This window comes from Ipomoea nil, unplaced genomic scaffold (genome assembly GCF_001879475.1).
Source record: "Ipomoea nil cultivar Tokyo-kokei standard unplaced genomic scaffold, Asagao_1.1 scaffold1262, whole genome shotgun sequence".
Lineage (NCBI taxonomy): Eukaryota > Viridiplantae > Streptophyta > Magnoliopsida > Solanales > Convolvulaceae > Ipomoea > Ipomoea nil.
In genome coordinates, this window is record NW_017617690.1 from 550392 (window position 1) to 574994 (window position 24603).

Genomic DNA, 24603 nt, shown 5'->3' on the forward strand with positions numbered 1-24603 from the left:
GATCTCAAAAAACCACGACAGGCCCTACGTTTTCTGGACGCTTGCGAGAACACTACAGGCCCTGGTACTCCGATTCGATCCTTTCCGGTGAAAACAGAGACTCATACGGATCATTCGGCTCCGTTCACTATGATGGCGGATGCTGGATCACCGTGGACTGCGCTGTCGACGAAGATCGCGATGATTTGCCGCCGGGAATTGTTGAATTCTGGAGTCGGACAGACCTGTCGACGAAGATCGCGATGATGCGGAACTTAATGCGCTATCCGAGGATTTTTGCTGATGCGTTATCCGCCGGGAAAAAGTCGTCTGATGCGGAACTTAATGCGCTATCCGAGTGACAATATCCGGTTAGCGATCTCCACCGCATCAGGTCTGTCAATATCGATGGATTACCATTATCAACAATGGCATCGAAGGTCCAAGACAAAGCAAAGAACCACTATTTTGGAATTCACGTCCGAAGAACTTTTGGTTCACCGAGGATGTAGAGCAAAGTGCCGATAACGTGTTATAGTTTGATGGTATCTATGAAAGGGAAAGAGCAGAAAGATCAAGAATGAATCAACTCCAGAATCAAATCCCCCATTCTCATTAAGCATTGAAACAAACATATATATATCACAAGGATAACAGTTACAATATAATAATATCATAAATGGGGAAGATCATGGGTTTGAGGGAGATAATGGCCATAAATCAATAATCAATAATATTTATAACAGTTTCCGTAAAATTTGGCATCCTTCTTATTGTATTCTTTTACCTTTTCTTTGAGAACCTTATATTCAAGTTTCACCTCCCTTTACCAAACGGGAAAAATAATCAAATTCATATCATGGCTAACAGAGTAGTAAGAGTGGGAAACAATTATACAATACCTGTTGTCAGGATCAATTTCAAGAGCTTTCTTGATATCAAACTCGGCCAGATAAAAATCAACCATGTGCATATATGCTTGAGCTCTTCGGTGGAGTGCTTTAACATTAGTACTCTCTACTCTCTAGTTCAAGCACCATCATAGCACATTCCCTAAAATTTATTACCTGATTGACATAGAATTTTTGAAACTTACAAACGGCTTGTACTGCTTAGTTTAGTTAGTGAATGAATACATTATATGACCACAAAAGGGCAGAAAACGAAGAGGTATGGAGTGGGTACGGTGTAGAGAGTAAGAAGAAAGAAATTAAGGAAATGACTACATTACCCCTCTACTTACCGTCACTTTAACTAATGTTTGACGGATGGACCATTGTTGGAACAAATTTGAAAGTCAAGTGTCTTTTTGTCCAAATTAAAAGTCGAGGACCAGTTTTGAAAAATCGCAATAGTCAGAGGACCATTGTTGAAATTAACTCAGAAAATAATATAATAGAGGGTAAATAAGGAAAATCAATAAAAAAAATACTAAAATCAAAATAATACTAAAATCCATCAGGCCCACCAAGACTATTTGGTCTAATAGTATCCGGGTTAGACTTTCATTTGGAAGGTTGTGAGTTCGAATCTCAGTGGAGGCGTTATTGGTTCTTTGTGTCTCAGTGGATTGAGAAAGTATACAAAATCTAACACAATCAATAACAGAATGCATTTCACCTTGCTGCGACGTAAACAATGACTCAAAATAATTAAGCGTGACATTTCCAATTTCATCCGCGCCCTCCACAAACTGCCCCTCATCATTTTTTACCATTTAGCTTAGCAATTTGATTCCTTCTCCTTCTAACTCTAACCGAATTATGAAAAAAATGTACTATTAGTATCACCACCTTTATACCAATGCTCATTTGTCTTCACGTTAATTTTTTTTTTTAATCTGTATATATAATTCATCTAATATGTTATACTAAATCGCTACCACTTTTGAAAAAAAAAGTTCACTTGTAATTATAGTCAATGACAAATCAACAATAATCTACTGAATAGATAATATTTGGATTCATGTATACTTTTTTTTTTTTTTTTTAAAGATCAATTTAAATGAGGTTGATGGAGTTTCTTTCAATTATAAAATTTAATTGCATGATTCATTCGACTTAAAAAGTGTATTTGACACTCTTTTCCTAAAACTCAACCTAACATCGCTATGGGTTCAATTGTGAAAACTCACCTTGATGCATCACTAGCTATCACCCCCAAAACTCAACTCATGCAAATTGCGAGTTCAAATGAATACATGTGAGTCATATTAGAATTATATTGTCATTTTGACTCCCTCAAACCAATAACTGCATTTGATGGTATAAATTGATCCGGGTCAACCAACACCAATAACATAGATAAAATAAATAGTATAATGAGACAATATTTTAATGGGAAAAGTGTCAAATTGACCCCCCTAAGTCAAGTGAATAGTGCAATTGAGTCTCCAAAGTAAAAAAAAAAAAAAAAAAAAAAAAAAAAAAATTACATTTAGATCCCCTAAACCTGTAAAATTGTTCAATTAAGTCCAAATTGACCTATTCAGTAGATTATTTCTTCAAAAATTTGATAAATATATTTTTTAAAATAATTTTTATTTTTAGGGACTCAATTTTACTATCCAATTGACTTAAGGGGCCAATTTGACACTTTTCCCTATTTTAATTATATGAAAACTCGAAAGGAATAAATTATGAGCCTTCTCGAATTAAGGTAAGCTAAAGTGACTATTGTCATTATGTTGTACATGTACATGCATGCATGCTCATTTGAGTATATTTGGGTTAAGTATTTGAAAAAGTATTACACAAGGAATAAGGGTTGGTAAGCCTAACCATTTGTGTGTACGGTCCCATACACAATAATAATAATACTAATAATAATAATAATAATAATAATAATAATAATAATAATAATAATAATAATTTAACTTCGTCCCATTTACATTTTGCAAGTCATAATTTATCACATTAATTTTTATCACTCGTTGAATTGCACGACATTTGTTAACCATACAATGTATAAATATAATTTATTTATATCTCACTAAACTACTATTGTACTTCCGAACATTTATTTTAATTTATTATAAATACTAAGATATTGTTTTTTTTTCTTTTAATAATTTAATCTTTTAACATTAGTCAAATAAATAAAAATAAATTTAACTATTTTACTAAAAAAAAATCATTTATATTTAACCGATCGATACCGACCAAAAATCATCGATTTTGATTATATCGGTTATGAAGATTAGTCAGTCAATTTGATCAGTTATGAAAATTCGGTTAAAGTTCTAATTATTTCGATTATTAATCGAAAATCGACCGAAATTGATGGATGTTTACCCTAACAATAACATCAAGATGAATTTTGCCTTGGGCCTTAATATCCCTTCTTAGGGATGGCAAACCTAAATCCGGCAAATTATGTTGTGGGCACGGTTCCATATCCATAATTTTTATATTGTACATTCATAATTTTTATACTGTAGATTCATAATTTCTATACTGTAGATTCATAAAATTTATACTTTAGATTCTAATTGTTGAACTCTGGTTTCACAAATCAGAGAACTATATGTTCATAATTTGATAACTATACAGTTTAGAAATTATGAATTTACAGTACAGAAATTATGAATCTACAGTACAGATATTATGAATCTGCAGTACGGAAATTATGAATCTACTGTACTTAAATTATGAATCTACGATTTAGAAATTATGAATCTAAAGTGTAAATTTTATGAATCTACAGTATAAAAATTATGAATGTACAATATAAAAATTATGAATCTACAATATAGAAATTATGGTATAAAACCATGTCAACTTGCAAGGTGGACACATCCTCACAGCATAACGTTTCCTAAATCCCGCATGGCAAATGAAAGAAAAATATACTAAGTTATCAGTATAGACAATACTTCTCTCTCTCTCTCTCTCACACAGATACATATATAGACAATACTTCAATGGTATGTTTATGCAGGTGAGGCGCAAAGAGGATAATATCATTGCACATTGTAAGGTGAATGACATCTATTTCATATAATTTCACAAAATTAAGTAATGAACATTATTATTTATAAGTTTAACAAATATTAGTTTTGTATAAGTGAGAGTAGTGTTACCCAAAACAAACAATATCAGTCGCTATATCGTGGACCGCGGTGCATAATCGATTATGCACTGCGCATCAAAACAGCGTCGTTTCTTTAAGTAAAGAAACAGCGCGCTGTTATTGTTAACGGAGTGATACTACAGTGTATCTAAACCGACACTATCTCATGTATTATTTTTATATTATCAAATGAAACTGCAGTTATATCAAAATGATACTGTAGTTGTGGTGAAATGAAACTGCAGTATATATAAAATGAAACTAAATAACATTTCACATAATTTAGTATATATTGTACAATAAAGTTGTAATTATATCGAAATGATCGTGTAGTTGTATTTTAATGAAACTATAGTGTATATAAAATAAAATTAAATAACATTTTCACATATTTGAGTGTATAAATATTGAATGAAACTGTAGTTATATCGAAATGAAACTGGAATTGTTTTGAAGTGAAACTGCATTGTATACAAAATGAAACTGAAGAACATACTTATTTTTTGCAGAACGGTACGGAACGATGCAAAACTGATTCTGTTTCTTTTCATTAAATAAAACGATGTCATTTTGATGTGCGGTGCATAATTGATTATGCACCGCGGTGTACGATATAATTTGCCAAACAATATCGTATCAATGTAGATTTTGCTTGTGGTTTATTAGGTAAAAGTGGACGAGTGATATTCCCATCATGTGGCTACTTACTCGAACCCAACCCATATTAGTTGGGATTTTAATATTTTATGTTAACTGGGTACTCAATCTTAAAAGGTTTAGGTCTTGTTTGGTTCGCAAATATTTGAGGAGAAAACTTACTCGAACCCAACCCATATTAGTTGGGATTTTAATATTTTATGTTAACTGGGTACTCAATCTTAAAAGGTTTAGGTCTTGTTTGGTTCGCAAATATTTGAGGAGAAATGTAATTGAAATTTTATGAAAAAGAAATTAATGGGAAGATTAATTACATTGTTTGGTTGGTGGAAATAAAATTACTGAGAATATCGATTTCATTGTTTGGTTGAGTTTGGATTTGTAAAGAATAATGAGTATAAAGACAATTATACCCCTACATAATAATAATAACAACAACAACAACAACAACAATAATAATAATAATAATGATGGTAATTAAGAAAAGTTAGTAAGGATATAATTGTTCTACTTGTCTTCTATGGAAACAAAATACGAAGGGGGCCCATGGAAAATGTTTTCCTCATTTTGAGGAAAATGTTCTTTATGAACCAAACAAATGAGTTTTCTTCAAATTCAAGGGAAACATTTTCAATGAACCAAATATGCCCTTAAATAAAGTCTGTTTTTTTCTTTTTCTAAATGTTATCGACTCTATTACGTTTAAATATATTTTCGCAACCTAATGAAGCAGAAAGAGTAAACAACACATTTACTAAGGCTCGATCTCATGACCTCCCACATGAGAGAGATCACTACACAGTGTCACAGGGACGAAGCCAGAAATTATGTTGAGGGGGGGCAAAGAAGTAGGGATGGATCCAGTAGCGAATCCAGGAATTTTTTTTTTTCGTTGGGGGCAAAAAATTAAAAGAAAAGAGAAAATTAAAAAAAATTAAACACTTAAGTATAACATTAAATATTGTTGGATATAGCGAAAATAAAACATATTAAAATTTTATAAAAATATTTATAACAAAATATGAAACATAATTAATTTGATAAAACAATTCGAATATAAAACACATTATAAATTACACATCTCATTATTGATATAAAGAAAGTTATATATACATTCCATTATATTAATATAAAGAAAGTGATATATACATCTCATTATTATTAATATAAAAAACAAAAATATCCCATTATTAATATTAAAAAAAAGTTATATATATGTATGGATGCCAAAATTTAATTGTGTTGAAGCAAAGATGTAAAAAATATCATGAATGTGTTAATACAAGGACTTAAACCCAAGCCATTTCTAAATTCAAACGCGTTTCCTACCACCTTATCTACCAAAGCTTTTGATTATATAATCTGTTTTGTAATACTTATACTCATAATGTACCCCCCTCCCCCCCCCCCCCCCACACACATATATATATACAAAGGCTATATATAGGGTAGGGGTAGGGGTAGGGGTGGGGTGAGGGGGGCAGCTGCCCCTTTTGGCCCCGTCTCTGTCACTACATATCATCTTAGCCAAAGTTTTTTTCTTTTAAAGAGTCAAACCCTACGAATGCAACAGTCTTTCAAATGATTTTTCTTTTTATTTTTTAATTTAACATTTAAATGAATTTCTCAATTTAATTTAAACAATTATGCAATTCATTTCAATTGAATTTGCATTACATTTAAATGAACAAATAATTAAAAACGAACGAGAAACTTCACTTAAATGTACTTTCAGTAACATGGTGGATGTTTAATTCTTGACACGAACATTATGATTTTGAATTTGACTTGGGTTTCTTGTTTATAGAAATGTACAGTTTGGTTTGCATCTTAAATTTAGATTGATTCGATTTGATTCCTCATGAGCATGAGCTTGGTTCATAGGGTCAAGATATGCTCATCAATTAAATTGAAAAATTTGGGTTATAAAGAAAAAAGAACAATCATTATATTTTATACATTTATCTTTATTTGTATAATTATTATGCAAAATGACAATTTTAGTGCATTAGTTATGCTTAAATTGTATACTTAGTTACTAGGACTATGTGGTCTAATGGTATCCGGGTTGGACTTCCATTTGGAAGGTTGTGAGTTCGAGTCTCAGTGGTGGCGTTATTGGCTCTTTGTGTTTTAGTAGGTTGAGAAAGTATATGAACAGATACTACAATCTAATAGAGCTAGTAGCATTCAAAAAAAAAAAAAAAAATTGTATACTCAGTTCATGAATTATTATCATATGCAATTCTTTCCATTTAATTATTTTGAGAGTGGCAGTTTCAATATATTACTTATAAATTTTGTTAATATTAAAAATTTATTTTGAATTTTCAAATTATTAAATGATATATTAGTCGTTTTGTAAAATTATTCCAAATTTCTTTCATGAATCTTCATATTTACGTTACTCTTACTACAAAATTTTTGCTAAATACTTATCGATTGATGAGGATTATGAGAAATAATAATAATAACAAGTGATTATTTAGAATTGAATATACCGTAATTTTACAGCTTGGATTTTAAATTTATTTTGCGAGCTGCAATTATATTAGAGAAAGGTTCTTCTAAATTGTTTTTATTTTTATTATGAAATGTATTTTTTTATTATTATTATTATTATTATTATTATTATTATTATTATTATTATTTCTTTACTAATAAGCTTGTATGTTATTGATGGAGCAAAATTTTGAGATGGGGAACGACACTGAATATTTATTATTAAATTTTGGGGGTAAATACTTTTAAAAAATTATTTTTCACTTACATAATGAGTTTTTAAAAATAGTTATTTTAATATAGTAATAACTAAATTGTACGGAGTATATATTACCCATTAAAATATAAACTCAATGAGATATCAAAAATTGTAATTTACATACCATAAAAGAAAAAATATAATAAACTAATATATTAAATTTAAATTTCAATATTTTCAATTCTAAGAAACATTCTGCTTATCATTTTTGCTTCTCAGATTTCTCCGAATCAAGATAAATTATGTATCCCAAAGAAATATGGTGGGCTGGGATTTAAAGATTTGCGTGCATTTAATCTAGCAATGCTAGGAAAGCAGGCGTGACGAATGTTGACTAAGCCTGACTCTCTGGTGGCACGTGTGTATAAGGCCCGGTATTTTCCGAAAGGATCTTTCTTTGATGCACAAGTGGGGAATAATCCCAGTTTCTGCTGGCGGAGCATCATGGCATCAAAGAGTATTGTTTGTGGTGGGGTGAGGCGTAGAATTGGTAATGGGGAGTCTACATTTATATGGACCCACCCCGGGCTACAGAATGACCATGACCCAATGATACAAACAGAAATGCCAATACAATTGCAAGGAGCCAAGTGGCAGGTTTGATTGATCAGCAAACTGGTGTTTGGGATCCCTCGATCTTAACTGACTTATTTCAACCCAGTGATGTGACGGAAATTATGAAAATACCCATCTCCCCGGATTATGATGATACCTGGTACTGGCATGGGGATCCAAGAGGAGAGTATTCTGTTAAAAGTGGGTACAAACAAATAATGGGAAACTATCAAGAGAGTAATGGAGCGTTTACAAAATGGTTACCCCTATGGAAGCTCAAAATCCCCCCAAAATGGAGAATGTTTCTATGGAGAGCCATTACTGATATATTGCCTACTACTACAAACTTGCTTATAAAGAGGGTGGATGTGGATCCACGATGTGCCATGTGTGGAATATCTCAAGAAGACACAATGCATGCCTTAGTGTTGTGTGATTTTGCAAGGAACATTTGGGATAAATCTAACCTCACAATCCCCAATATAATCACGAATATTTTTTATGTTTGGTTTGATGAACTCCTAAATGTTCTAGACTCTGATGGGATATTATATGCAGTAGCAATACTTTACAATGTTTGGAGAGCAAGGAACAGGGCGGTTTGGGAGGCAACATTACCACGCCCGGAGGTGGTGCTCAAGACCGCCGCTGCTGCCAAGCTGGCGTGGACACGGGCGCACCCACTGCCCACGGCCTGAGCCACCACGCTGCCAGCTGTGCCGACCCTGCCACAAGGAAATGCCGAACTGCATGGTGCGGACCTGCTCACTGCCGAAACGCCGCCGGGACCGCCAAGGAGATTGTGTCGTGTGGATGGGGGTTACATGCAAGAGACGGGACAAGCTGCTCTAGGGGCAGTCTTACTAAACGCAAACGGGGGCTATGTCTCGGCATACAGCGGACCACTACAAGGATGCTCCTCGCCACTTATGGCTGAGGCGCTCGCATGTAAAGAAGCTCTATCATGGTTGAAGGATCAGGGAGAACAGAATGTCGAGGTATATACGGACTGCCTGACACTACATCGCTATCTTACTACACCAACCGTTGTGTTGCGCACATATTTAGGCTATGCCATTGACACTTGCAGGCTTATTACATCTTCGTTTCAGTCTTGTTCGTTTCATTTTATTCCTAAATTAGAGAACCATCTAGCTCATGCTTTAGCAACTACGACTTATCAGCAATCTGCAACTATGTATTGGGATCTTCTCCCACCAGATATTATTTCAGCCTACTTTTAATGAAGCACCATATAATTTTCAAAAAAATTAATATGTTATTTAATAATTTAAAATTTTAAAATAAATTATTAATATTATGTTAATAAAATTTTATAAGCAATAGAAAGAACCTGCTACTTTTAACCTAATTAAAGAAAAAAAAGTTTATAAAGTAATAATACATGAATTAAGTTTATAATTTAAATATAACTAATAAATTAAAATTGTCATTTTTCATAATTAATATAATCAAATGAACGTGAGGACTAAGGATGATCCAGTGATACTTTCCACAGTGTATGATAGGACTTAAGTCCGTATATTCTTCCCAAAATATCTTCACTCGCTCTTTCTCATCTCTCTTTCCTGCCTCTCAACCCTAACCCTAGCTTTCTCTCTGCAACAGTAAGTTTCTTCGATTGAACCTAATTTTTGTGCTATTTCATCGTAGTTGGAATCAATTTCCGCTATTTTCTTCGATTTGCACCGTTATTTCAGATCCAATTTTCTGATTTTTTTGGGATTTTATTTTATATTTTTTTGTTGGGGATTCTCAGAATTCATCATGAAAGGAGGAAAATCGAAGGCCGACTCAAGAAAAACGGACAACAAGTATGGGTTTCGCTTAAGTATTTGACTTTTTTTCATCCACCGTTTTCGTTGTTGTTTTAATTGAAAAAGTTTTTTGTCTTTGGGTTTGAAATAGGCTTGCAGTGAAGAAGGGGAAGAATGTGAAGGATCCCAATAAGCCTAAAAGACCTGCCAGTGCTTTCTTCGTTTTCATGTCTGAGATTTTTTAGATTCTCTTGTCTTATGTTGTTGCCGAAATTATGTCTTTTGTATGAAAATTTTAGTATGTTGCCACCTTTTTTTTTGGAGTACAGGGAACAGTTCAGGAAAGATTACAAGGAAAAGCATCCTAAGAACAAATCAGTTGCTGCTGTGAGTGATTTCTCTGTTTTGTTTGTTGTGTTTTTTTGTTTGCCATACAAATAATTGTGATGCAAATTTCTAGTGGAGTAGTAATAATGTTTGAAAAATAGGTTGGAAAAGCTGCTGGAGATAAGTGGAAATCCATGTCTGAAAAGGTAGATTGTTTGCTATTTGGTATATTTGCAGTTGGGTTCATCATTTTAATGTGTCGTGGAGCATTTTTAATGAAAATATTTGGAATTTAGGAGAAAGCGCCCTACATAGCTAAGGCAGAGCAGCGCAAGGAGGACTACAACAGACAGATGGAAGCTTACGACAAGAAAATGGTTAATAAGTTTTCATACGTTATGCAATTAGTATAGTTATCTTGTTTCTTTAGTATGTTTTAAGTTTGAAGTTTTGAATCTTTCTGGTGATTGACGAATAGGAGGGAGGTGATGAGGAAGAGTCTGACAAGTCCAAGTCTGAGGTGAATGATGATGAGGAAGACGGCAGTGGAGAGGTTTGTCAACGTTTCATTACGAGTTTTTAAGTACACTATATACTGTATGCAATCAATATTTTGTGATTATTGATTCATGATTACTCAATCCTGTACTGCAGGAGGAGGATGATGACGAGTGAACACTTCTGGTAGGATGATAGTGTGCTTATGGAGCTGTTCTTGATGTTTTAGCAGTTGACCTGGCTAGTATTATATTTAGGATTGTTGTTTGTTTAAGGATATGTTGCCCTTTATTTTGTCCGTTCGTTTAGTGACTTGTATGTAGCTCCTTATTAGAATCGGATTTAACTTGGTAACAGCTTATAGCTTCTGTAGTGCACGCTGTTCATCTTCTACTTGGTACGATGGGTTGGAAGCTTGTTCCTCCCATCGTTGGATTGTTTATATTTTGTATTATGAATGTGTTACATTTGCCCGTCTCATCTTCTTAGCTCTACTTGCTCGTGTTCTCAATATTTGTAAGTGCGAGGTGTCTGTGTAGCTAATTGTATGCATATTTTGCATGGTTTCATATTTGGCTGTGCTCATTGAACTTTTTTTACTATCCAAAATTTTCTTTTCAATTGGAAATTGAAACTCATGCTCTTTTTCAATTTAGAAAACATGAAATCATTTTCAAGTCTGATATGTTTTCTTGGTGTAAAATACCATTGGGAAATGGAGAAATGATATTTAATGAATGAAAATCCTTTTTTTTTTTTTCCTTTCTGAATTTTTTCTCAATCTATTGTTCAATCAAATAGCTCAAGAGTGGAAAGGTAGAAAGGGTGTATAGCATCATTCTTTAAAGTTTTTTCTTCATTAAATTATACACTTTTGTACATGAAATGGTTGAAAATCACCCTTTTTTCCTGCTTTGCTTTACATACACAATATGTAAATGAGAAGACAAGTTGTTACGCTACCTTTCTCCACTTATGTTCGCTGCTATGTAGCTTTGTTGTGTCAAGGTCTATATTACTCCCAGTTAAAAGTTCAATAGACTAATAAGTCAAATTATCAAGATTAATAATCTTCACCTTACAGTTTCGAGGTTCCCACGATTTTATCATTTTTTTCTACTCATTGAATTACTTTTAGTAGGCCAAGTTTAATGGGATTTGTTTCATTAGGCCAGGTCAAGTATAATCGAAGCACTTATAAAATAAGTTTATAAATAAAATAAAATAAAATATAAAAAATTAAGTCATATTTTTGAATTTAATATGCTCAATATACATATCTCCAATTTCAAGGGATCCCACACCCTGAGCTGACGATATACATATTGCTTCATTTTTTTTATTTATTATTATTATTTTTTTGGGGAAAGATACATATTGGTTCATTGCTTGAATGGTGCTCATCCAACCCTTTATGGGTTAATGCATATAAATAGATTGAATGTGAGCAAGGGTAGTTGGTGGTTATAGTGGACAGACGATGTTTGATAACGACCATAGTTAATGATTATAGTATTGAGTGTACGCAAATGATTAGATAGATTATGGTAGAGTGAAATTAAATAAAATTTTGATTCTATGTGGGAGCTGATTGTTAATTTAATTGATTTAAGTTGTTATAAAAAAAACCAATTAATCAAATACTCATATGGATTGTTTAATCAATTCAAACAGCTAATAGTGGTTAAATAAGTCAAAATTAATTGATAGATTAACTATTTTACCATGACTAAAATAATATTACTTTTAGGGTCTGTTTGGCCAGGAAAATGACTTCTGGAAAATGTTTTCCGATCAACGAAAAACACAAGGCATTTTTGCGGAAAATGAATTACGCCAAATTTTGGCGCAAGTCATTTTCCACCAACACTCAATACATGGTTGCCTTCGCTGCCATCGTTGCCTTCGATTCCTCAGTTTCCATCCATTCCTATATTTTTCAGAATGCAACCAAACACTGGAAAGGAAAATATTTTTCGAAAAATGTCCGAAAAATACTTTCCACGAGTCATTTTCCTACTTTCTAAACAGACCATTGAGAAAAGACATAAATTAACAATTCAATTGATAAAGTGGTAAATTGTGAGTTAAAACGTAAGATCGAGACTTGTCAGCCGCAACATAATTTATTCCTCCATCATCCTATCAAGTCAAGATGTCGGGGCTTCACCAGAAAATTATGCTGTGCATCTGTATGCACTATGCATGGTGCATACGGATGCAAAAACGATGTCGTTTTATTAAAAACGCGCGTCTCACTTAAAAAAAAAAAATCAGTTTCGATTCCCAGCAACAACATATGAACTAAAATTCCAGAATCGATGAACTATAATTCCAGAATCGATGAACTATAATTCCAGAATCAATGAACTAAAATTCCAGAATGAATGAACAACATAATGCTGTTGAGGGGAATCGAACCTGAAATATATATTTTTTTTAAGTGGGATGCACGTTTTTAATAAAACGACGTCGTTTTTTCATACGTATGCACCATTGCGGATGCACAACATAACTATCCGGCTTCACCTCACTACCCTACCGGGCCGGGGAAAGGGCAAAAAAGGTAGAAATTAATTAATGATATATAACATTTTTTAAGGTGAAACAAATGGTGGAAGGTGATGAAGTGAGTCTTAGGGAGAGTGCAATTCGCCCATTCCCGTGAATGCGGTGCCGACCAAACCAATAATCAGTACACGTACAGACCTTAATCGCCACGAAAGATCACCCATCGCATTCTTCCTTAATTCACCCAAATAATTACTCCTAATAATTCAATGCTTGTAATTACTCAACAGTCAAAATGTAAAAGGTGGCTTACGTTAAATGACAGCTTGATTCATCGCCGTTTCTCTCCCTCCGCTCGCGCCCGTCAACACAGCTGAGCGACAGCCAGTTGTGTGGGGTTTCAGACTTTCAGTCAACCAACAATCTTTTTCACAATAAATTTGGGACTAATTAATTTCAGCGATTTGGGAGTAAATTACACTTAATCAACTTCATTATGTGTAAGCATAAATAGGATTTTTTAAAATTTTTGTTTGTTGTTTTTCGCTTGTTTTATTCACTGATCAACAAACTTGGACCTTATTCCTTCTTCTTCTTTCTTCCCGTTTTGTCCCCCTCTCTAAAGGTGTCATGGAAGAATGAAAGCTGCCCAGTTCACAAAAACTGGATCTTGATGCAGGGTTTAAGCTTTCAGCTACCCAGTTAGCCTCTGAGTTTCAAGAATTGCCCACTAGGTAATTCCCAGTTATTTTCTCGCTCTGATTTCTTGATCAATTATTGGATGAAAAAGATATTGTTAAGTTCAATATGGAAGTTTTTGTTCTTTTTTGCTTCTTGAATTGTTGAGTCTTTTATGTGGGGTGTGTTGTAGAGGTCAGTTTAGGTTTGGACAGTAGTTCTTGATATTTGTCAGAGCTTTTTGTAATTAGTATCAGGTGGTGACAACCCAGAGTTTGGTATCTTCATAGAAGTTAAGCCAGATCATAATCTTACAAGGAAAACTTGGGACTTTCTTGAGCTACATAGAAATGTAAGTTTGTAGCCCGCACGGGCAGCTCAATTGGTTCCCGGGGTAGATTGTGGGCACACAGGATCGAGCCCCGACAACCGCAATGTGGGGTTACACCCAATGCGGTGTGGGCCCACCAGACATCGGCCCTTCCACCTAATGGGCCGCTGAGTCACTGTGATTTTCTCTCCCACTATCCTGTCGAGCCAGGATGTAGGGGTTTGGGGGTGAGGGGATTTTACCTTTTGTGGGCAAGAAATGCAATTTTTGAGCCAAAATTGTTTGGTATTTGGCAATGTTTGTTAGTTGTTACACCATTTACTGAATGCATTCCACTTTAGCATCTCTACCTGCTAAGAAATTGATATAATGTGGACGACAAATCGACAATGGCTGAAGGTAAGGCTTTGTGTGTTTTGACAGGCAGAGGTTTAGATGGCCGAATGCTGGGATGAGAATCACGACATTGGTAGTACATCAGAAGAGAGCTACCATTTCGATAGACTGCATATAGAGCCTATATATGATGCGTTCATATGCCCGCTAACAAAGCAAGTAATGCGTGATCCTGTAAGCCTCGAAAATGGACAGACTTTCGAGAGAGAGGCGATTGAGAAATGGTTCAAGGAATGTAAAGAAAACGGAAGAAACCCCGTTTGTCCCTTGACACAAAGAGAGCTAAGAAGCGCAGAGCTTAACCCGAGCATGGCTTTGAGGAACACCATCGAGGAATGGAATGCCCGGAACGAAGCTGCTCAGCTCGATATGGCTCGTAGGTCGCTATCCCCGGGAAGCTCAGAGACCGATATTCTTCGAGCATTGCATTTTCTCGTGCATTATTGCCAGAAAAGCCGGTCGAATAGACACGTAGTTCGTAATGCTGAGCTGATACCGATGGTTATTGACATGTTAAGGAGCAGCAGTCGGAGGGTTCGGTGCAAGGCTTTGGAAACTCTTCGGGTTATGGTCGAGGATGATGATGATAATAAGGTCTCGTCTATTGTTTGCTAATTACTCGTGGTTTAAGATGCTTATTGTTCGTGCCATTTACATTTTTTCTTTTAGTTTTCAGGAAATATTGGCCGAGGGTGATACTGTTCGGACAATAGTAAAATTCTTGTCACACGAACAATACAAAGATAGAGAGGAAGCCGTGTCTTTACTCTTTGAGCTATCCAAATCCCAGACATTGTGCGAAAAGATGGGTTCGATTAATGGAGCAATTCTCATCCTCGTTGGATTGGCAAGCAGCAAATCGGAAAATCTTGCAACTGTTGAGAATGCAGAGAAAACGCTGGAGAATCTGGAAAAGTGCGAAAGAAACGTAAGGCAAATGGCGGAAATCGGTAGATTACAGCCTCTTTTAACTGTACTACATGAAGGTGCTTCAAATACCCTTCCACAAGTTCATTTCTTGTATTTCTTAGCTCTTATAAACAAAGATGAGTTTGGCTAGGATCACTCAATTGGGCTATAATGCACATAGGCCAATCCACACTAAAAGATTGAATCCAACATTCCAACCAATTAGCTAGTCTAACCCATGGCCTTATAAACCTATATGTTCTCTCTTATTTTATCAATGTGAGACTCTTAACATTAGCCTTCTGGTTTAACCGTTCATCCGTGCTTAATTTTTTTTCTTTAATCTCAGGCTCGTCTGAAACCAAGCTTTCAATGGCTGCATTTCTCGGGGAGCTGGTCCTTAACAACGATGTGAAAGTCTTAGTAGCTAGGAATGCCGGTTCTTCCCTGATTGATATCATAAAGTACGGTAATCGGGAGGGTAGGGAGGCGGGTCTGAAAGCTCTGAACCAAATCTCGTCTTATGAGGTTAGTGCCAAGATCTTGATCGGGGCAGGCATACTTCCCCCACTCGTCAAGGATCTCTTTAGTGTTGGTTCGAATGCACTTCCCATGCGGTTAAAGGAAGTCTCTGCAACGATTTTGGCAAATATCGTAAACTCGGGTAAGGATTTTGATTCCGTGCCTGTTGGTCCCGAGCATCAGACGTTGGTATCGGAAGACGTGATTCATAATTTCCTGCATCTTATTAGCAACACCGGGCCTACAATAGCGTGCAAGCTTCTTCAGGTTCTCGTCGGGCTCACGAGCTCTCCGACCACAGTGTTCAGTGTCGTTTCCGGGGTTAAAAACTCAGGTGCTACTGTCAGTTTGGTTCAGTTCGTCGAGGCTCCACAGAACGATCTTAGGCTCGCTTCCATTAAACTTCTTAGGAATCTTTCTCCGTACATCGGTCAGGAACTAGCGAGCTGCTTACGCAGCTCATCCGCCCCGCTTAGTAGCCTAATCAAGGTCATATCGGAGAGTCTCGGGGGTATATCCGAGGAACAGGCGGCAGCCGTTGGGTTTTTAGCCGATCTCCCGGAAAGAGACACGGGGATAACGAAGCTGATGCTCGATGAGAAGCTCTTCCAATTAGTCACGTTGAGAATAGTTGGGATCCGACAGGGAGATACGAGAGGGAGCCGGTTTGTAACCCCGTATTTGGAAGGACTAGTGAAGGTTCTTGCAAGGTTCACTTTCGTTTTGTCGAGTGAACCCGACGTTCTTGAACTTTGTCGGGAGTACAACGTTGCTGCACTTTTCATCGATCTTCTACAGACGAACGGGCTCGACAACGTGCAAATGGTATCCGCCTCGGCCTTGGAGAATCTATCCCAAGAATCCAAGAAGTTATCGAAGCTACCCGAGTTGCCAAAGGCGGGTATTTGCGCTTCCATCTTCCCGTGTTTAACCCGCCCGCCCGTGGTAACGGGACTCTGCCGGGTCCATCACGGGACATGTTCGCTAAAAGAAAGCTTTTGCCTAGTCGAAGGGCAGGCCGTGGAGAAGCTAGTCTCCCTCCTCGACCACAACAACGAGAAAGTGGTCGAGGCAGCGCTTGCAGCTCTGTCCTCCCTGTTAGACGACGAGGTTGACATCGAAAAGGGGGTCGAGGTATTATGCGAAGCAGAAGGGTTGAACCCAATACTCGACGTGCTACTCGAGAAGCGTACCGAGAATCTGAAGAGGAGAGCAGTTTGGGTAGTCGAGAGGCTTCTGCGCAAGGACGAGCTAGCCTTTCGAGTTTCGGGCGACCCTAATGCTTCCACAGCGCTGGTGGACGCTTTCCAGCACGGTGATTACAGGACTCGACAGATAGCTGAGCGCGCCCTGAAGCACATCGACAAAATCCCGAACTTTTCTGGTGTTTTTCTAAGCATTCCACATTAGATATCCACTGCTATGGCTCTTAGATGCATATGAATTGGTTAAGATTCTGTATATAAATTGCTTCCCATTTTATTCTATGTAGATTAGTGGCAGTTTCTCTGCAATGTCTTATTCATTTGGTATTTTGGTAGCAATTTTACTCAGCAGGATTATTGTACTAGCTAGCTATAGAAATTGGAATGTACTGTAATTTTTTTGTTTGAAAAAATAAAAAATAAAAATTTTGATTTATTATTGCTAATTTCTTAGAGTATTTTGCTTGTAGCATGAGCATCCCCAGAATATGGATTCTTGTTTGTAGTAGAGTTCTTATTTGATGCAAGATTCTCTTTAGAGATGTTAATTAGACAAAAGAATTAGCAAAGATCTATAATGGAATATTGAAAATTGTTGCAAGTTCAATAGAAATAGCTATGCGGTGGGCAGATTGTGGACAAGGACACAGGATCAAACATTGATAATTGCAGTGTGGGAGTCACACTCAATGTGGTGGCGCACTGGCGCCTGACGCCTTCTTGTGGGCGTCAGGCATTGGTCCTTCCATTTAATCACCGTAATTTATCACCACCACAAATTCTATCAGACCGAAGTGTAAGGGCGTCAGGGCGAGAGATTTTGCCTTTTGTGGGCACGTTTAATAAAAATAGCTATGTGGTGGGCAAATTATGGACAAAGACGCGGGATCGAGCTTTGGTAGTTGTAGTGTTAGAGTCACACCCGATGTGGTGGACCCCTCGTGGACACCAGGCATTGGTCTTTCTACTTAATCGGTAGCTGAGTCACCGTGATTTACCACCACCATAAATCCTGTCGAGCCAAGGGGCAGGGTCTCAGGGTGAGAGATTTTTGTGGGCAAGTTCAATAGAAATAGGTATGTAGAAGAGGATGTGAAACCAAAAAACTGTGTAAATTATTCCTTCCATGGAGACAAACAAATACAGGAGGATCATACATCATCATCATCAAAGAATGTAAATGCAAATAAGTTAACACAAACATGGCTGGGTACAAACTAAGAAGAGAAGAAGAATTAAATCAGGAGAGGATCTTACAGAAGCCATGGCGGGTTCTTGGTTCGAGATTTCTGAAGAGAAAACCATATATATATATGTGTGTGTGTGTGTGTTTGTTGGTGAAATGATGAACCCCCCTTCATCACAAATGCAGAACCGCCATAGATTTTGTAGCGCACGAAGTTGGATCGAGCTCGTGAGCCACCTGATTCCTCGAGACGTGTTTCCAGTTCGTGTCCGTGTCAGAAACGCGGCACACAGTGGAGAAGTCGAGGACCTGCCCGAATATCTTGAACATCTCGACTCCAAAGATCAGATTTTTATCGGAGGCAAATGTGGCATTCCAATCCATGGGGGCGTCGGGATGAATGCACACTTCCGTCCAGGTAAGATACACGAGATCGAGCTCCCATAGCTTCCTAACGGCTTTGTTTCTCCGGCCTATTTGCCCATCTCCCTCGCACCACGAGACCGAGAGCATGAAAAGCCGACCATTGCAGGAAATGAGCTTCGGATGGTACTCGTGAACTCGGGGAGGGGATGGAGCGGTCCTGATTCCAATCCAGTAGCCTCTTTCGATGTCGAATGCTGCAAGCTTATCGGTTTCAGAGTAAACGTAAAACAGCCCTTTACAGACAACACCGGAACAGGCAACCCCGAACTCAACAGGAAGCCTCGGGATTTCTGTCCATTTATTTGACAAAGAATCATAAATTTCCCCCGAATCTAGAGGCTCGTCCCAGCATCCGAGACCACCTACAGCAATCAGTATGAACCATCTATGATCTTTATTAAAGCGTTCACTTTTTTGTCTGATAAACTTGTATGGCTTCTCATCAAGAGAGTGTCCAAATTGTCGTCTAACCGAAAGCCTGTGAGGATCTTCATAGACATCGGATATTCCACCGACCCTTGACCTGGAGAACCGTCTTTCTGATCGAGGATGTTGGTTTTTGATAATTAGGCAATCGGAAGTGACCTCGAGGATCCCGAGCACAGGTGAGGATCTTGCATGTTTCAAGGAGGCTGCTTTACGCCACGATCGAGTTAACGGGCTAAACACCAGAACGCTTTTATGGGTCTTGTAAGAGCTCTTATCGACCTTTCCAAAGTTGGTCAAGCTCGAACAACCCCCGACGATGTATACATCGTCTCGAACACTGGCAACCGAGAATAGAAACCTTCCTCTGAGTATTTCGGAGTCTATTTTGTGCCATTTGTTGAACGAGACATCCAGTGCGTGTATTTCAGCAGAGCAATAGCCGTTTTTCACGACACCAAACAGAAACAACCACGGGCTCTGAAACATACCTTCTCGTCTCATCTTCCAAAACCGGGGCGTTGATGCCAAGTTTTTCCATTTCTTGCACACGAGCCGAGCGTTCATCAGGCCGACAAGCGGGAGCCTCACCAAGCACATTTCGAGAATGTCGTCGGGGAGAAAAACATTCACGGGGCTCCTATTTTGCACCGCTTCTTCGACCTGTATACCCTTTCGGTTACTCCTCCTCCAGAGCTTCTCCCGCATCCCATACGAGAAACAATCCACCGAGGCTTCCTCGTTTCCACATACCGGCACATACCCTTTGCCTTCATCGCTCGAACTCGAACGCCTTCTTCCTTGCTGACTCCCGAGATCATCACCCGTGTCAGCGCCCACTTTACAACCCCCGCCTCTTCCATAAAGACTTATAAGGCAACTTAGGGAAACGCCCCTAGCATTGCCCTCCTCTCCCTCAACTCTAGGGTTCTTCTTTTTCAACTTCTGGCTAACACTTCTCACCAGACGTTTCGACACACTCAACGACCCAAAATCCCGTTCAAGAGATTCTTCTCCAGTTAGTCTTTCAGACATCACGGAAAAAGTCATCAAAAGATCAAAGAAAGCAAACAAAACATTCAATTTTCCTGCATTGAACAACAACCATTATTAGCAATCCTGTTTATGATTAAACACAGATAATCCCAAAACTGGTAGACCCTTAATCTCTACTCAAACATCATCAACTCTCACTAGAACAGTGTCCATAACTTATTTACATGGATACAACACATTATATAATAACTCCAGACAATTATATGAATCTGGGGCACTTGATTTTGTCTTCTTTGCATCATTGCCAAATCAAATTAGACTATCAAACTCATCCTCTTGCTGGAAACCATCAAATATGAAAAGGGCTTAAACCAAGAACAGATTTTTAGGAAAAGATCAAGCAAAAATTACAAATTCACAAAAAAAAAATTATGCATATTCTTGTCATTTTACTGCTCTCCTTTTACAATCTACAGACTGACCAAAACCTCACATACCCAAAGCTTCAAATATCTGTTGATTTCCAACTTTACATAACCTGACCCCCCCAACAAAACTGCAAGCTTTAGCTAAAGAAAACCCCAAAAAAATGGGAACAAGAAAGATAGTTCACAGGCAAAAGACAAGAAATATCACATACCCAGATTGAAATTCCACAAATGTGTTAGAGAAAGAGGAGGAAGGAGGACAAACCCACTGCTCCAGCAAGAAAAACTTGATCCCAAATCAAGATTCAGTGCTAAGTAGAGAAGAATAACCTTCAAGATCTCATTCCCATATACATATCTGCAGAAAAATTGAGCAGCTTTAAGCTCTGGGCTATGAAACAATGAAGAGAGTAACCATCTGAGAGGCGACCCAGAGATCCAAATGTGAAGCAGAAAAGAATGTGACACCACTCACGCATCACTATCGGCATATAGGTAAAAAGAATTTGTTTTTTTCTCTATTGATTTATGTTGGTTGGAAATTGGAAGTGAATGATTGAATTTAGTAAAGCAACAAGTAGACCATCTCATTTATTGGATACAATTTATTTAACAACATTAATAAATTATTCTAAAATTAAAAATAATGCAGTAATTTTTTTTTTTTTATAGATTTTTTTAAAACAAAAAACTTGCATTTTTTGTGGGTTAAAAAAATTTCTAATTTTTATTTTTCGGTTTTAAGGCAATGCAAAGTTCCTCATTTGGCATGATAATTCCATTTGAGGCGTCCCCTCTCCGTTAGATGCGAAAAAGAAAAGCCTTTTTGTTCAATATCGAAATTAAAAATATCTATAATTGTATAGATTTTTTATTCTACCAATTGTATCGAGTATAATTATATATGTTATTTTTTATATATTATATTGTAAATACTAATACCAATAATACACAATATAATTACATATAACATACATAATTGTACTAAATATTATTGGGATAAAGTACAAATAAGTCACTGAACTATTTGAGAAATAGCAATTAAGCTACCGAACTCAAATAACCCTCAAATAAGTCATTGAACTCGGAAAAAAAGAGCAATTAACATTTTTAACAGGTTAACTTCAGGTTTTTGTTGACTGAATTGCCAAATATTTATTTTATTTACGTTTTTTTTAATTATAATCCACCTACATAGTAATATATTTTAAAGTAATTATAATCAAAATAGTTTTGTCTTGTCTACATCTAATTTATTTATTTATTATTATCTTTTAAGCAGAAGATTCAATGTAAAAATAATAATAAATAAATAAATCAAATCTCGACAAGGCAAAACTATTTTTTTTATTATAATTATTTTAAAATATATTACTATGTAAGTGGATTATAATAAAAGAAACGTAAATAAAATAAACATTTGTCAATCTAATCAACAAAAACCTAAAGTTAACCTGTTAAAAATGTTAATTGCTCTTTTTTTCTAAGTTCAATGGTTTATTTGCTCTTTTTTTTTCCGAGTTCAATGGCTTATTTGGGGATTATTTGAGTTCGATGCTTAATTGCTGTTTCCCAAATAGTTCAGTGGCTTATTTGTACTTTATCACAATATTATTCAATACATTATTCTCAAAAGGTTGAATCTTAATCCAAGGGCCCCTACACCCTGGTCCGACAAAGCATCTGGGGAATGCAAATCAGCATTTCGGAAGATGTAAATCATGATAACTCAGTTGAACGTAAAGACTAAGTCCCGGATCATTGTTTCCAAACTTTTCCAGCAGGCAAGGATATTATCCAATACATAAACATGCAATAGATGCAATAAAGAGGTGATTAAAAAAAAATAAAAAAATAATCTAACAAGTCCACCAACTATTGATAAAAAGTCATTTCAGTCCTCAAACTTTAAAAACTTTTAATCAAGTACTTAAACTTAGTAAAATTATCTATTTGCCGATAACTAATAAGTTGTTAGTAAAATTATAATTACGTAATATTTTTTTTATTTACATGGCTTTTTTAATTGTTATATTAAAGTAAAATCTAACGTTATTGACCATAATTTCTTTCGTCTTGTCACGATCGTTACGACCGTTGTGTTTGCTAACTGTCTACAATTGCCATGTGCTTATTTAAAAATAAAATACAAAAAATAAAAATTGCATTATTCTCCCTCTTTCTTTGTCTTGTTTCTAAATTTGGAGATGAATCATTATTTTTAAAAAATAAGGCAACCATGGATGTCTTCCTCATCTCCAAAACTAGAGGATACAATTTTTTTTATTAAAAATAAAAATAAAAATCGTTGGAGGTAGCCATCACCTCTTTGTTCTCTAGTCCATGTTTGGAGATGAAGGAGATTCCTTCGAATCTAGACATGTACTAGATTGGATAGTAAATTATTCTCTGAACTATATGGATCATAACAAAAAGTACATTTTTAATATACTAAATGTATATTATTTGTATACTATAATATACACTCAATACACAAATAATGTGTATCCCCTGAATACAATGTATAATTTTAATATATTAAAAGTATATTATTTTTGTACTGAATGTACATTATTTTACAGTATACAAAATATGATCTATACAATTTGTGTGGATCATAATCTACAGAACAATGATTGAGATTGGATTGGCCCTTCATCTTTATTTTCGTCTTAACATTTGACTCCAATATATAAATTAGAAAGTTTGGGGTCCGTTTACTAACAGAAAACTGTTTTCTGTTTTCATTTTCTAATTTTTCAGTTTTCATTCTCTGTTTTCAATTTAGAAAACTTGTTTACTAACATAAAACTGTTCTCTGTTTTCTGAATTCTAATATATGTGAAATTTCAATATCCGATATCTAGACTGAACTAGTATTATGATGTAACATAATTAAAAATATTCGAACTAATAATATATTGAGTTCAATCAAAATCTAAAACATTATATAGAGTTTAATTCTTAATTCTGATAATGTAAATAATGTCTAACTTTAAAGTGTAAGCAAATAAATTATGTTTAAATAACTAAAGTAAGTAGAAAAGATATAAAATAGTGATAAGTAAAATAAGATGATAATGAATGTAATCATAGTAATGTGGTTATAGTGACATATAACTAAATAGATGATAGATGATTCTGTTTTCTATTTTGAAAACAGTTTTTAAGTGTGTTTCAGTTTTTCAGAAATTATTTTCAGTTTTGAAAATAAAAACAGTGTTAGTAAACATGTTTTCTATTTTCTGTTTTCCAGTTTTCGGAAATTCCCAGAAATTTTCAGTTAGTAAACGGCCCCTTGGTTTTTTTTTACTACACACACTACATGATTTATTTAAAAAAAAAAAAAAGTGTATACATCAGTGCTTATTACTTATTAGGACTTCACATCATATTTGACCGATTTACATCAGTAAATTACTGATTAATGGATTAAAGTGTATCAATTTAACAAGTTAAAATACATAATTATAACTTTTAATAGTACGAAAACTTAATTATTATAATAGTTTAGCATACCATATTCTCTAGAATAAATAATTAATTCAACCTTGCACACACCCACACATTGTTTCTATGTGCCTGTCGTTTGTTGTTGTAGTTTTTGGAGTGTGTGTGTGAGCTTTTTTCTTTTACTTTTTTGGACTTTTTTTCTGTTTTCTTGATAATGGGAAATCATCATTATAGGGGAGCCTTTGTAGGGTTCCCTTTTTCATCTTTTATTCATCTCACCGGAGAAAAAAAAAGTTATTTTTATGTAGAAAAGTTTAGTTGTAATCTTCAAGTTACTATCAAATAAAAAAAGTGTAAATGTTGAATAATATTAAATTAATTCATCGAGTTGAAAAGTTTAATTAATTGGTTATTAGTAATCGAAAGGTTTTAATTTTAAAACTTGATTAATTGAAATATTTTATTATAGAAATTTTAAATGCGTGCATTATAGACTTATTGATGCTTCAT

At 35.5% G+C, this 24603-nt stretch overlaps 3 protein-coding genes across 4 annotated transcripts; 2 read left to right on the top strand and 1 right to left on the bottom strand.

Moving 5' to 3' along the window:
- The first annotated feature begins 9525 nt into the window (after positions 1–9525).
- LOC109184563 (HMG1/2-like protein) lies at positions 9526–11120 on the top strand. The gene is made up of 8 exons (XM_019334585.1): positions 9526–9651; positions 9804–9858; positions 9953–10030; positions 10131–10188; positions 10290–10334; positions 10425–10505; positions 10607–10681; positions 10783–11120. The coding sequence occupies exons 2-8, from the start codon at positions 9812–9814 to the stop codon at positions 10801–10803; spliced, it is 405 nt and encodes a 134-aa protein (XP_019190130.1). The 5' UTR covers positions 9526–9651; positions 9804–9811; the 3' UTR covers positions 10804–11120.
- A 2296-nt stretch (positions 11121–13416) lies between these two features.
- Positions 13417–17622, top strand: LOC109184541 (U-box domain-containing protein 44-like). The gene is made up of 5 exons (XM_019334555.1): positions 13417–13637; positions 13763–13871; positions 14570–15136; positions 15219–15528; positions 15801–17622. Exons 3-5 carry the CDS (start codon positions 14582–14584, stop codon positions 17381–17383), a joined length of 2448 nt encoding a protein of 815 aa, XP_019190100.1. The 5' UTR covers positions 13417–13637; positions 13763–13871; positions 14570–14581; the 3' UTR covers positions 17384–17622.
- Positions 17623–18271: 649 nt separating this feature from the next.
- Positions 18272–21161, bottom strand: LOC109184542 (F-box/kelch-repeat protein At5g42350-like). 2 transcript variants are annotated; one of them, XM_019334556.1, is made up of 2 exons: positions 20904–21161; positions 18272–20322 (listed from the first exon to the last, which is right to left on the bottom strand). In XM_019334556.1, exon 2 carries the CDS (start codon positions 20264–20266, stop codon positions 18539–18541), a length of 1728 nt encoding a protein of 575 aa, XP_019190101.1. In that variant the 5' UTR covers positions 20267–20322; positions 20904–21161; the 3' UTR covers positions 18272–18538. The 2 variants fall into 2 exon arrangements, with proteins under 2 accessions (XP_019190101.1, XP_019190102.1); XM_019334557.1 differs by having other exon boundaries at positions 18272–20304; positions 20853–21161.
- Between the last annotated feature and the right edge of the window lie 3442 nt (positions 21162–24603).